General features: G+C 35.9%; 1 protein-coding gene across 2 annotated transcripts; it reads left to right on the top strand.

The window, feature by feature from the left end:
• The first annotated feature begins 1,653 nt into the window (after positions 1–1,653).
• On the top strand, positions 1,654–12,558 carry LOC120069000 (uncharacterized). 2 transcript variants are annotated; one of them, XM_039020645.2, is made up of 21 exons: positions 1,654–2,014; positions 3,368–3,622; positions 3,739–3,863; positions 3,951–3,995; positions 4,748–4,829; positions 4,935–5,003; positions 5,556–5,726; positions 5,798–5,863; positions 6,530–6,598; positions 6,711–6,773; positions 6,872–7,221; positions 8,096–8,232; positions 9,153–9,247; positions 9,314–9,352; positions 9,437–9,493; positions 10,255–10,356; positions 10,478–10,529; positions 10,625–10,680; positions 11,225–11,289; positions 11,398–11,449; positions 12,006–12,558. In XM_039020645.2, the coding sequence occupies exons 1-21, from the start codon at positions 1,841–1,843 to the stop codon at positions 12,072–12,074; spliced, it is 2,193 nt and encodes a 730-aa protein (XP_038876573.1). In that variant the 5' UTR covers positions 1,654–1,840; the 3' UTR covers positions 12,075–12,558. The 2 variants fall into 2 exon arrangements, with proteins under 2 accessions (XP_038876573.1, XP_038876574.1); XM_039020646.2 differs by lacking the exon at positions 9,314–9,352 and having other exon boundaries at positions 1,659–2,014.
• The last annotated feature ends 406 nt before the right edge of the window (positions 12,559–12,964 follow it).

Below are 12,964 nucleotides of genomic sequence, written 5' to 3'. Positions count from 1 at the left end.
TGAGCAGTAGTACCTAAGATATGACGGTACTTAAACTAGAATTATACAAATAAATGAAAAGTTGTTATTGGTAGTGTCGAGATCACTCCACTTTAGCTATGGATTGATGTTGAGGGATTGAGTAAAGGTTATCTCTCAACTAAGGATGCAAATTATGATTGTAGGAAGTGAACAGAAAGGGTTCCTTCCTAGTTAAGTAGTGATGCAGTAAAGGATGATAAAGAGTGAGCAAGAGGGCCACTCTAGACTGATAGGCTAAGGCATAGTCCATCAAAGCATAAAAATGCTATATGATGTTGATGATAACATGAATAATAGCCAAGTTTATGTTTCGGTAAAAGCTTTTAGTTTTAATATGAAATTTATGTATGAACGTTATGCTTAAATGTTAGTCACTCATCGGGCTTCTAGCTCATGTTTTCAAATGTTTTCCTTTCAGGTAGCGGTCAGTTTTCAAAAGAGTTCGCTGCTGCTGCTCTGCCACTTAAAGAATCATGTTGAAGGAAGCTTAATTGAAGACCTGTATTAGTTAGTACACATGTGTTTGTCTAGTGACTAGTATACTAGTCGAGGCTCACTAAATTGTAATATTCATGTATGAGCAATGCTGCGAAACCCTATAATATAAATGTGTTAAGTTCTGAGTTAATTTGTTCAGTGTATTGATGATATGTACATTTTAAGGGTTTGGGAATATTTTACAAGTTAGATAAGCAGTAAGTGCCAGCAAAAAGGGTTGGTAACTATTGCAGTCACCACTCCATCTAGGTTAAGAGGATAATCTGGGGCGGGGTGTGATATCAAAGCCCAAAGTTGGTTGTTGGAACTGTCATCGAAGATGGTTGTTGGAGCCTAGATTTCGTTGTCAAAGTTGTCATGGAGGTGGTTGTCAGAGCCCCGTTGGTCGCCAGAGTTTTCATCGGAGGTAGTTGTCGGAGCCCATAGTTAGTTCTCAAAATGTGACAGTGGCCGATGAATGAAGCCATTGAAAACACTAGAAGAAAAGAGAGTTAGTAAAATATCCAACTAACTCCACCAACATTTAAAGTTGGTGGGCCAAACAATGAGTTGGTATATTATACCAACTAAATTCAACTCATTTTTATGAACCAAATATCCCCTAAAAGATTTGCGAGATCTAGGGAGTTATGAAGTTGTGAAATCGTGACTCATGAGACCCACATTGCAAGGAGTTAACAAATCACAAAATCAAACTTGTTGAACTGCCCATAGTGTAAAGAGTTAATAGACATAAAATTGTTGTTTTTAGTAGTGGGATCCACAAACTTGTCAGACCAAACAAGGAGTGGAGTTTATAGCTCCATACTCTCCAATTCATTGACCAGACACCTCCTAAAAGTTTACAGACCAAAACGTTATCTAAATCGATTTTGAAAAACCAACCTAAGTATAGTTTCATTTACACTAGTTATGACATATATTTTCAACCGAAAGATTGAGAGTTTGAATTCCGACCAACACATGTTGAAATTGAAAAAGAAAACCCTAAGAGAGAGAGGATGAGATAGGAAGCAACTATTTAGAATTAGTACTTTGGAAATACTTTGGTTGGCATCACCAATGGGCTGGTTTGGCCTTGGTGGGCCGTGTACACGTCATCACCCTTTTAACTCCTCTCTATTTGCATCTTCCACCCCCAAATAATCTTCTCCCCCTTTCTCTCTCCTTTCTCCCCCTTTCTCTCTCTACCGCTTCAATGGCGGTCAACGACCTGATATTTTATCGCCACACCTCCTAACACCTTCTTCTCACTCATTTTCCCACTCTAAAGTGGTTTTCCGATCAGAGTTCTTTGTGGTTGTCAAATCTTCCTTAGGTTATGGGCATGATGGGGGGAAGACAGAGGACTTACACCGCTAATTCCACTGATTATAAGCTTCTTGAAGAGATTGGTTATGGTGCTAGTGCTACTGTTTTTAGAGCGATCTATACTCCGTCAAATGAAGTTGTCGCCATCAAGTGTTTGGATCTTGATCGCTGCAATAGTAATCTTGTCAGTTTTATTGCTCCTTCTGTTGTTTGTGCTCTGAATTGTTGTTAATTAGCTTAGTTTTTTGTGTTTTTGTAGTTGTTTACTTGACCCTTTGGCTTTGTTTGTTTAAGATCGGGGTTGGGTTGTTATTGATTTAGTTGGTTTGTGTTCATGTGGGGATGGGGATGGAGAGGTGCTTGCTGATGTGCTTAACATCATGATAGTTTGGTACCTTTTACTTATTAAATTTTCTTTCATCCTCTTTCTGATGTCGGATTTGTTAAATTTCCGTAGTTTTGATCTTTTATAATTGTTGGTGAAATTTCGGGGATATGAGTATAATTGTCGAAGACAACCTTTGTGGTTTCCCTTGAGGTTAGATTATGCGTACATACTGAAGTGACTTCAGCATAGCTGTTTCTCGGTTCCATTGTTTTTGCGTTTGATTCGCTACACTGGCAAGCGAGGAACGGATGCCTAATTTTTGTTTTAACGAATATTTAACTAGAAATTTGTACTTTTCAAGTCAGAAAGTTTGAACCTTTGAACTAGATCGAGATGAAGATTACTGCAGAAAATGTAGGCCGTGAATGTGGGATATAAATGACGATCAAGAAAAGCTCGGGATGAGCAATATCTCCATTTTTTTATTGGGAGGTTCAGGAACGGAGTGATTTTAGCATGGGGTTGGGGGTGGAGATATGCCGAACGCTGCCTTATTTATTGGCTGAGCCTGAAAGAAATCCTAGATGGTAGGAACCTAGTAAATACGTGTTATGTCAATACCATATTAAGTAGAACAAACCAATTTCCTTATAAATGGTTACTATATTTTCTGCTATTTTAAAATGAAAAAAGTTACAGAAATTTCCCCTAGCTTCTTCAACTTTGTTCATAAGATTAGTATTTTTGGTACAAATAACATAAAAAAGAAAAAAAAGAAAAGAAAAAAGAAAAGACAGGAAATGGGCTCCTATTATCTGCCTGGAACCCAGGTATATTCAATAACCTTCCCAAGTTTTTCCCAAAGTGACTAGACAATAGAGTGGGTAATGCACTGATAGGTGGTCTTCGTTCCCATAGAAGTTCCTTATATACACTCCAGCCCCTCTCTATGCATGCGTGCGCGAAAGAGGAGTTTTAACAAAAAGAAAAGTACAAGAAAGAAGTGATTAGCAGTCTAGTTCACAAACAAAATTTTTTATGAAAACCACACTTGGTCCAAGAGGGTCCCTTAAAGTTTTTAGCACTCACTATAATATGTTAACTTTTTGTTTTAATCTTTAAATGCTGACTCAGTTCTTTTGCTCGATACGATAACAACATTAAGTTAGTGACCCTTAATCATGTCTTAAGTATCTTCTGTTTTGACAGGATGATATACGTAGGGAGGCTCAAACAATGAGTTTGATAGATCATCCAAACCTTGTAAGGGCTTATTGTTCATTTGTTGTTGAACGAAACCTTTGGGTTGTCATGCCATTCATGGCAGAGGGTTCTTGTTTGCACCTAATGAAGACAGCATACTCAGATGGCTTTGAAGAGGTTGCTATTGGTTCTATCCTGAAAGAGACTCTTAAAGCTTTGGAGTACCTTCATCGCCAAGGACACATACATCGGGATGTGAAGGTCTAGTTACTTCTTTCACACTAATTCTTGGTTTTGTCCCCCTTTCCCCCTCAAGTGTAACCATTTAATAATGAGAAGGCTCTTATTTTATTATTTTTTAATATTTGTTTTTGCAGGCTGGAAATATACTACTTGATAGTAATGGGTCTGTGAAGCTTGCTGATTTTGGTGTTTCAGCTTGCATGTTTGATACAGGTGATAGACAGCGCTCCAGAAATACCTTTGTGGGAACCCCATGCTGGTAAGATTTATCTTTTTTAGAGAATACTTTTCAACCTTCTCATGTTTTTTATAACAACCAAATTTGACCAATTTAACTTTTTCTTAGGATGGCACCAGAGGTATTGCAGCCAGGAACGGGATATAATTCCAAGTGAGTTTGTTTGATATAGACTTCAGATCAAATATTATCATACAATCTCTAGGTTTACTTTCACAATGACAATAGTTTTTTTTTGGTTTCATCTTTCATGTTGGTGAGGACATACTATAGAGTTCTAGATCCAATCTTCAGGGTTTGGGCATGAAATGCTGTTTATTTCACTTTCAGCTATTACATGCTTCCCCAATTCCCATTGTGGGAAGTAGTTATATTTGAAGTTATTAGTGTGTGTGTGAAGAAACAAAGTTTATTAATAAAACGAAAAATTACAGCCAACCTATGTTTACCTTCTCCCATGGCACTGTCAGAGCATGTTTGGTATTTAAGAACAAAATTTGCAACTTGAAATGTGATGCCTGGAATAGAACGAACTTGGTTGGTATTTATGAATGAGAATTTTAAAATGATCATTTGTTTATTGCCGGAAATATAACAATATTTTTATTTAGAAAATTATTTGCATAAAGGTAAATTAGATTTTTTACCAATGTTGAGCACATTACCTATAATAAATTTGAAATGAATTATTTGTTACTATAAAATGAATGATTAACATCAAATGAATCCATTAAACCAATTGGTTTTTGTTTTAATTATTTTTGGTTTGTTTACTTTTGGATGCCAATGCTCAATAATAACATGGGTATAGGATGCCCATTTCTTCTCCCTTGACCGTGGAGAACCAAATTCTCCCAAAGAATGTAGGAAGGCCTCTCATTGATTCCTTTCATCATTATGTGCAGGGCTGATATTTGGTCCTTTGGTATTACAGCTTTGGAGTTGGCTCATGGTCATGCACCATTTTCAAAATATCCTCCAATGAAGGCATGTTGACATGTACATAACTGAGCTTTATTCATGATATTTGTATTTCCACATCTGACCGTTTCATTTCATTCTTCGTCCCCTTCGCCCTTGTTTTCTTAATAGGTGCTTCTTATGACCATACAAAATGCTCCTCCTGGGCTGGATTATGATAGAGACAAACGGTTCTCTAAGGTATAAGTGTTTCGTTGGTTTTTTTTTTTCCCTTCATGGATGAAGTTACTGAATGATTACTATGCAAAATACTGTTATATATTGATGACAAGTTTATTCCTACAAAGAAATGTTGCTTTGGTTTGAATATATTTCCCCTATATGTTTTATCGAGCTTGGGATTGTGCTGGCCAGTTTTAGGTAGGGTTCCCATCCCAGTGATGTCAACATTTCTAATGTTGCCCTAGTTAACTACTGTGTTCTAAAGCTTAAGCATTTGTTGAGGGTCTAAAACTTGAGATCAAACCCAGCCCATAAACAAATTTTTGTTTTTATCTCCGTCTTTTGTAGCTTTGATTCATCTCATATTTATATGTACCTAGTCTGGTTTTCAGCTAACTGTTTATTGTTTATATGCTCCTTGAAGTCGCTAATTGCTTGATTTTTCATTGAATGGAAATTCTGCATATTACATATTAAAAGGTTAAAAGGTCGCTAGACCAAATCCATGAATTGTACTTTGTAAATATTTATTAGATGTATTCTAATTAGAGGATTTCCAGTTGTAATCAGTCTTTTAAAGAAATGGTTGCAATGTGCCTGGTGAAAGATCAAACCAAGAGGCCAACAGCTGAGAAACTTTTAAAGCACTCCTTTTTCAAGAATGCTAAGCCTCCAGAGGTTTCTTTGAAGAAACTATTTGCTAACTTGCCTCCTCTTTCACATCGTGTAAAGGACCTGCAGGTGACCTCTCTGCTGCTTTACAACACATATGTCATGGTTTCGTTAATCTGATGGGTTATCTGATTTTGCAGCTTAAAGATGCTGCCCAGCTAGCCTTAAAGAAAATGCCTTCAGCAGAGCAAGAAGCATTATCACAGGTTGGAAATATTTCTTAAAGTCATTTATCCACTCTTGTTCTCGTTCTCGTTCTTCTTCTTTTATATATATCGGTTCAGTACTTCTTGTTCAAGTCATTTTATAGTACCTGTTGTCCATGAATAATATTTGGTGAGGTCTTTCTTCTCATATTTAACTCAAGAAGTCTGTCCTAAATAATTGGGTTTTTGCAAGGTCTTATAGAAAGTGTTGACTTGTCTCTGCAAGAAAATTGAAGGACCCTTATTATCTCTCTTTTGTTTGTACATGATCTGATGTAGCCTAAGAGATAAAAGAACAATTCTCTCTAAGAATCAAATGAAAATCTTTATTATCAATTAAAAATTACCAATACAAGAAGATAATTTCTGTGTTTATATGGAATTGGAAAGCAAACTAATTGTAATCCTAATTAATCAAAGAAACTAATCTTGATTATAATAAACCAAGGAAACTAATCCTAATTTTAATCAATCATGGAAACTAATCCTAATCGTGATTTCTTGGTCTATTTGTTTCTACCTATACATCAAAAAAAAATCTCCATTTTATGAAGAAAAAGGGGAGGATTTTTTTCTTCTTTTTCTTTTGTTTACACCGTGCACATTTTTTTTCTTCTTTTCTTTGAACTCTTCTTTACTGGGTGTGTCGTATCTTGCTTTCACCAGAGTGAGTACCAGCGAGGAGTTAGTGCATGGAACTTTGATGTTGAGGATTTGAAAGCCCAAGCTTCCCTGGTAAGTGTCAAGTTTTCCTTGCTGCACTTTTGACCATAGTATTTAACTTGACTATGTTACTGTTCTTTAGTCAGAATCTGATTCTATCCTTAATTTTTATATGTATGAATAGGTGAATGATGATATGGCAGAGATGAAGGAAGAGGAGGAGAGTATAAATTCTTGTGGTGTTAAGGTTTAGAGTTTTGCTAACTCGAATTTTTTTCCTCCCACAAGTTCATTAAATATTCAACCGGTTTTGATGTGCTCATTTGTAGTCTTTGTAATTGTCAGGATGCCTACTGTCCTCAATCTAGTTTGAGGAATTTCAATTCATACAATGAATCATCTCAGGAAGAATATGGAGTAGGGGCAAGTGGTCAGGGATTGTCACAAGTAGAGTGCTTGAGCAAAAAGGGAAACTTTATGGAAACTGATATGCTGAAAGCGGGGTTGCAAGAAAAAACTGGATGGAAGAGAAATGGAACTAGCACCGAAGCAGAAGCATCTACCTCTGGCCAAGACATTGTACAAGGCAAGGCCAAAACCCAAATGCCAAAAGGTCGTCAAACTCAAAGCGGTCCACTTCTACCTGGCATTGTGCTCAGTCATTCTTTATCAGAAAGAGTGCGAGGCTCTGAGAGGTTTGTACTTTTTCATGGTTTCATATTCATAAGTCTCATCATTTGCTGGATTGTTTCTTGAGATGATGCTAGTATGTGGGAGTTATGTTATACACTCCTGTACAACACCTTATTTCTATCTCTCATTGCATGAAAAAGAATTTACTTCCACTTATTGAATATTTTTGTGCTGAAGGGCTTGTATGGATTGATTAGAGAAAAAAATGTTCTTGAAAACAATTTATTTAAACTCATTTGATTAAAAGTGATTAAAATACACTTTGAAAGTGTTTCAAAATTAAACATTTGATAAGTTAAATCGAACATATCCGAAGTAAATTTGGATTTAATCTAACTTTCAATTTGAAGAAAGAAAAATGTCTGCAAGCCTTTTTACTTTCTTGTATTTTTTTTAATTACCTGAAATAACTTTCATCGAGGAAAAATGAAACAATACAAAGGTTTACAAAAAGACAATCCCTCAAAAGGAAACCCTATTCAAGAGGGCTTGAATTGTGCATAATAGATCCTGTAGTTCAATGTTGTCCCTTCCTCCTATGTATCAGCCGCACATCCCTCCTTCCAGTTCCAACCCAATTAACCTATGTGGATAACGGCATTAAAAGGGGGTGGAAGATCTAATCTGTGACATATTGATCGGTTACTAGACCTTGGAGTACAATTGGAGTTCAAGAAACGAGAAAGTTTGGGTGTAGTAATGAGATTATTTAATTTTTTAACTGTAGTTATTCACCTGATAATCCAGATCAAAGCCTGGGTGGAACAAGAAGGCATTGAAGAACCACCATTTACTTGAATCATGCAGCTATTTAGTTTTAGCTGGTTAATGCTATGACGGTTGCAATGATATTTTTGTGCCATTGCTGATTGTTAGGTTTGATTCTGAAATTCAACCATCTGCTGAAAAAAATCGTCGAGAAGCACGGCAAGCTCCAAGCTTCAGTGGTCCACTAATGCTGCCAAACCGCGCCTCGGCAAACAGCCTATCGGCTCCCATAAAATCTTCTGGAGGTAATGATGTCATAGCTTTTAAGTAGTAGCTGTGTTCAAGATCTCATTTTAATTTTTAATTGATACTCAATGTCAAATCACATTTATTTAATCCAATTTTTTATTGCGGCATAAAGAAAGAGAATTTTTTTGGCTAACAAGCATCCAACTGATTCATTGATGAAATCATTTTGTAGTCAACAAACTGTTTTGGGGCCCAATCAGTCAAAAGTATAGCATGGCTTGCATCTTCGTCTCACCTAGCATACAAATCTGACTTCTATGTACTTTAATCTTGTTATAGATAATACAATGAATCTTACTTTTATATGTAATGGAAATAATATCTCACCTTCTTTTACTTTGATAATTTGAATTTCTTATGAGAAACTGGTTTACATCTTCATCATTTTGCCTTATGTTCTTTTTTATGAATTTTTTTTTTGACATTGTGCTGTCTCTTTCAGCAATCAGCATAATTTTTTTGTTATCTGATTAGCTTTGTTTTAACCTGAATTGATTTGGATTTGTTATTGATATAATACACACATGTAGAGGTTCTTTGGTTGATGGTAGTTGGTAGAAGACCTTTCATACGGTGAGCAAGGGATCTCGCCTGTGTGGAAGATTGCTGCTTGTCATGCTTTAACTACAACATTGCTTCAGTGATTGATGCATCTTATGTTTTTTTTAATGGTGTTTATTAAATGGTAGAAATTGGTTTTATACAGAAAATGTCATTACTCGATTTGTTAAGCTCATTATCGGAGCATGGCTATCTAATTATTTGAATTCTAACTGCAAGAATGTTTAAAATGGTAAACTGACTTCAGTGTCTTGCTCAAACCTCCAGCATTTGAGATTTGCATGATGGTGGCCAAATTGTGTTTCCTGCTTGTGAGTTTTTTCGGCTGTAATCTTTTTTATTCATCTTGTAACAGGGTTTAGAGATTCAATGGATGACAAATCCAAAGCTAATCTTGTGCAAATTAAGGGACGTTTTTCAGTGACGTCAGAGAACCTAGATCTCGTAAAGGTAAGGCTATACAATTATTTAATTTCATATGCAAGCTGACTGAAACTAACTTGAAAGCTGGCTTAGGATATTCCATTGAGCACGGTTTCACGTCGCTCTTCACAGGTTCGTTATCATTCTTTGCTTATGACCATTTGTGGGCTAGTTGATGTCTACTTTCTGAGTTCTGTTACTTTGATATGTGTTCAGAACTCTCCTCTACGAAAGTCAGCTAGTGTTGGTGATTGGATATTCGATTCCAAGCAGGTTCGTAAGATATCCCCATTTTCTTTTGTCTCTTTATGATTACTAGAATTCAAAAGTTCTTTTAGACAAATTATTTTATATTATATTATGGTCTATGAGTACATACATCGATGCATTTATTCCTTGGAAAATTGTTTATATAAATCTTTTTTCCCCTTGCTTTCTTGTTGGTTGCTTTGGTGACCTGCCACTTGGCATATAAGCATCATTTAATATCTAGTACTTGTAAGAGGGATATTCGTTTGATGATCGGGGAGTTCCTCCTCCATCCGCTTTTCAAAGAGAAAGGCTGCTTTCTTTAGCTAGCGGGTTTGTGCACATTACTGTGGGATCTTTGGGGGAGAGAAACAACAGGGTGTTTCATGGTGTGGAGAGAGACCATATTGAGGTTTGGTCTTTTGTGAGGTTTCATGTTTCTCTTTGGGCTTCGGTTTCGAAGACCTTTTGTAATTATTCTCTTGTCAACATTTTACTTAGTTGGGAATCCTTTATCTAAGGGTTTTTGTGGGCTTGGTCTTTTTGTATTCCCTTGTATTATTTCATTTTTTTCTCAATGATAGCAGTTGTTTCTATTAAAAAACACATTTAATATTTAGTAATTGGAGTGTGTTTGGTCGTTTGATTTAAAGGGGGAAAAAACTTTATTTTGTATGCTTCCTATATGAATCACAATCAGCTATAGGTGGAGTTACGTTTCCATGAGAGTCATTGAATAAAATTAACATTTGTCCATCTCTGTGATATCATTTTTCTGTTTTCAGTCTGTCAGTCAACCCCCTAAGGAGGCTTGCAACATCAACGTGCCTACATCAGTTCTTCTGCCTCATCTTCAGAATCTTTTCCATCAGACCTCAATTCAACAGGTAAAGTAACATTAAGACTTTGGTTGACTTTTGTAACTCGGTCTCCTAAATTAATCCTGGCACCAAGGAATTTTTTAGTCAAATTCAGTCGTTAAGAAATTGGCTTTTATATTGATTTCAGGATCTTATAGCGAACTTGTTGAATAGCTTACAAACAGCAGACGTGGTTGATGGTAAGTAAAAAAGGATTTATTGGATGACTGACATATTATGTTATATGGGTTTTTTGCCTAACGTGTGAGATATTATTTTCCCTCTAAAATACTAGCTACTCAAAATGGAAAGTTGCCTCCATTGCCTCGAAGCTCGGAGAATAATGGAAGTGTAAGTGCAATCAATATACAATTTTTATATCTTCAATTATGTACTCGCCTACTTGGTTCTTCTACCTTCTTGCCCACGTGGTTGTGTTATATGATTGGTGGAAACAGTTGCTCTAACGATCTTAACTGATCAAGATCAGTTGTCTGTCTTCCTAGATAATTTGGCCCAATATTCTAATTTATATAAATGTCTCTATCTGGATTTTCATAAATTCATTATTAAATTCTGTTTGAATTGGTTGAATATTATGTGGTGCGACTTGGGGATGCTAGTATGTGACAGTTTTTAGCAATTTAATAAGTTACATTCATATGCTTTTATAAATGTGACAACTGACAACCTCAATTCGGTTATACAACTGCAAAAATGAAAATGAAATTTGTAAAACCAGGACTTTTAACTGAAATTTATCTCCTCATGTTCTTAGCTCAGAATCAGATTATCAATTTACTGTCTTTCATTGGAATCTGATGCAATGCAAGTAGTTAGGTGTGGGTATGAAAAGCCTCACCCTTCTGATATGTAGAGATCCTCTTTCTGGCAGGCTGAAACAGCGGCGGTTGAGAGAGAGCGTTTACTGCTTCGGAAAGTCTCTGAACTTCAAGCTCGGTGGGTTTGGTTTTCTAGAATTTTGTTATACCAATTTTTCCAGATTTTCCTTGAACCGACAAAATTTTATAGTTGCATATATTTCACTGACCCTCGTTTTCTTTCCAGAATGACGCATTTGACTTATGAATTGACCGCTGAAAAGTTGAAATACATTCAAGTGAGTTGTTCTAAGCTTTTACTTTCCCTACAATTGACGTAACTAGCATTTTTTCCTTTTTTTTTTTAACAAACGGTCATTTTGATGAGTTCAAAACCGTAGTTGGAAATTCGGGGTACTTAAGGGTATGTTCGGAGGTGCTTTTGAAATGGTTAAAGTCATTTATATCAAGTGCAATATATATATATATATATATATATATAATGTTTATATCTTGTCCTTGGTGAGGTTCTCTATTTCTCTTTGGGCTTTGATTTCAAAGACTTTTTGTACATTTTCTCTAGGTAGTAGCATCTTAGTTGGAAATCTTTCTTTAGAGGGGTTTTTGTGGGTTTGGTTTTTCTAGATGTATACTACCATTTCTTCATAAGGGTTTTTGAGGGTTTGGTTTTTTTTATGCCCTTGTATTCTTTCATTTTTTCTCCATGAAAGTAGTTATATCTATATATAAATGGACTTTGAACGATTCAAATATTAAATTTGATAAAAATAATTTTTAAAATCACTTCTAAACATGCCTTTAGGCTTCCACTGACGCTCAATTTTGAGCTTACAGTTACAAGAGCAGTTCAACTCGGCATATGGTCAGGAAGAAAACGAGATCAAGAGGGAAGAAAATGTATGATAAGGCACGGCCCACCGTGCTACGATTACTGTAAAGTACGTGCACTATATACATCTGGGAGAGAAATAATTATGCAGTAAATTGTTATTGGACATTCAAGTCTTTGGAGAATGTCTATTGTTGGCATGTTAATAGCTCTGTTGTTGAGGCAAAGCCAGCAACCATTTTTCTCAATCTCCCATCGCCATCTTCATTTGGTTCCTTCAGAGTTGAGATCCTGAGTGGCAATCAGCTCCATAAACTTCCATTTTCCTCAGTAAGCCGCTCAAATTTTATCTTACTATTGTCTGGATGGCCGTGAGATGGAAAAAGAAGGTAAAAAAAGCAAAAAAAGAAAGCCCTTAGAAAAAGCTTTGTTTGTGAAATCGGCCACCTACATTTATATTTATTTGTTCATATGTAATAATAATGAAATATTATTATTTTATGCCTAAGGACCCAAAACAAGAAGCTTGCAAAAGCAGGCTGAGTTGGGGCTTTTTTCTCCTCCTTTACCGCCCCCGCCCCCCTTCCTTTCTGTTTTTATGTCAACCACCTATGCCCCTCTTATCTGTTTTTGAGATTATCAAAAGTGGTTGTTTTATACAAGGAAAGAAAAGTTTAGAGAGCACACATCCCAACAATAATGTTAGATTTAAAATGGTTCATGATGAGCATATCCTCCATGGTGTTGAACACTATTTGCTCTTGCATTTTGGTCCAGGTGTGTATTAGTTCTCTCCCCCAGGATTTTAAGAACTTATACCTTAGAACCTCTCCAAATTCAAGCTGTTCGTTACGAATTTGACCTTCAAATCAATAGTAAACTATCAAGAGAGCCTTCTCAACTATTCTCCAACTTGGATTTGAGTTGGTGAAACTAAAAAATGATCTTAATCAAGAGAGGGAGG

This window comes from Benincasa hispida, chromosome 11 (genome assembly GCF_027475165.1).
Source record: "Benincasa hispida cultivar pf3 chromosome 11, pf3_genome.v1.1, whole genome shotgun sequence".
Taxonomy (NCBI): Eukaryota; Viridiplantae; Streptophyta; class Magnoliopsida; order Cucurbitales; family Cucurbitaceae; genus Benincasa; species Benincasa hispida.
The sequence above is the reverse complement of the archived record's forward strand: the minus strand, read 5'-3'. Positions and strand labels throughout refer to the sequence as shown.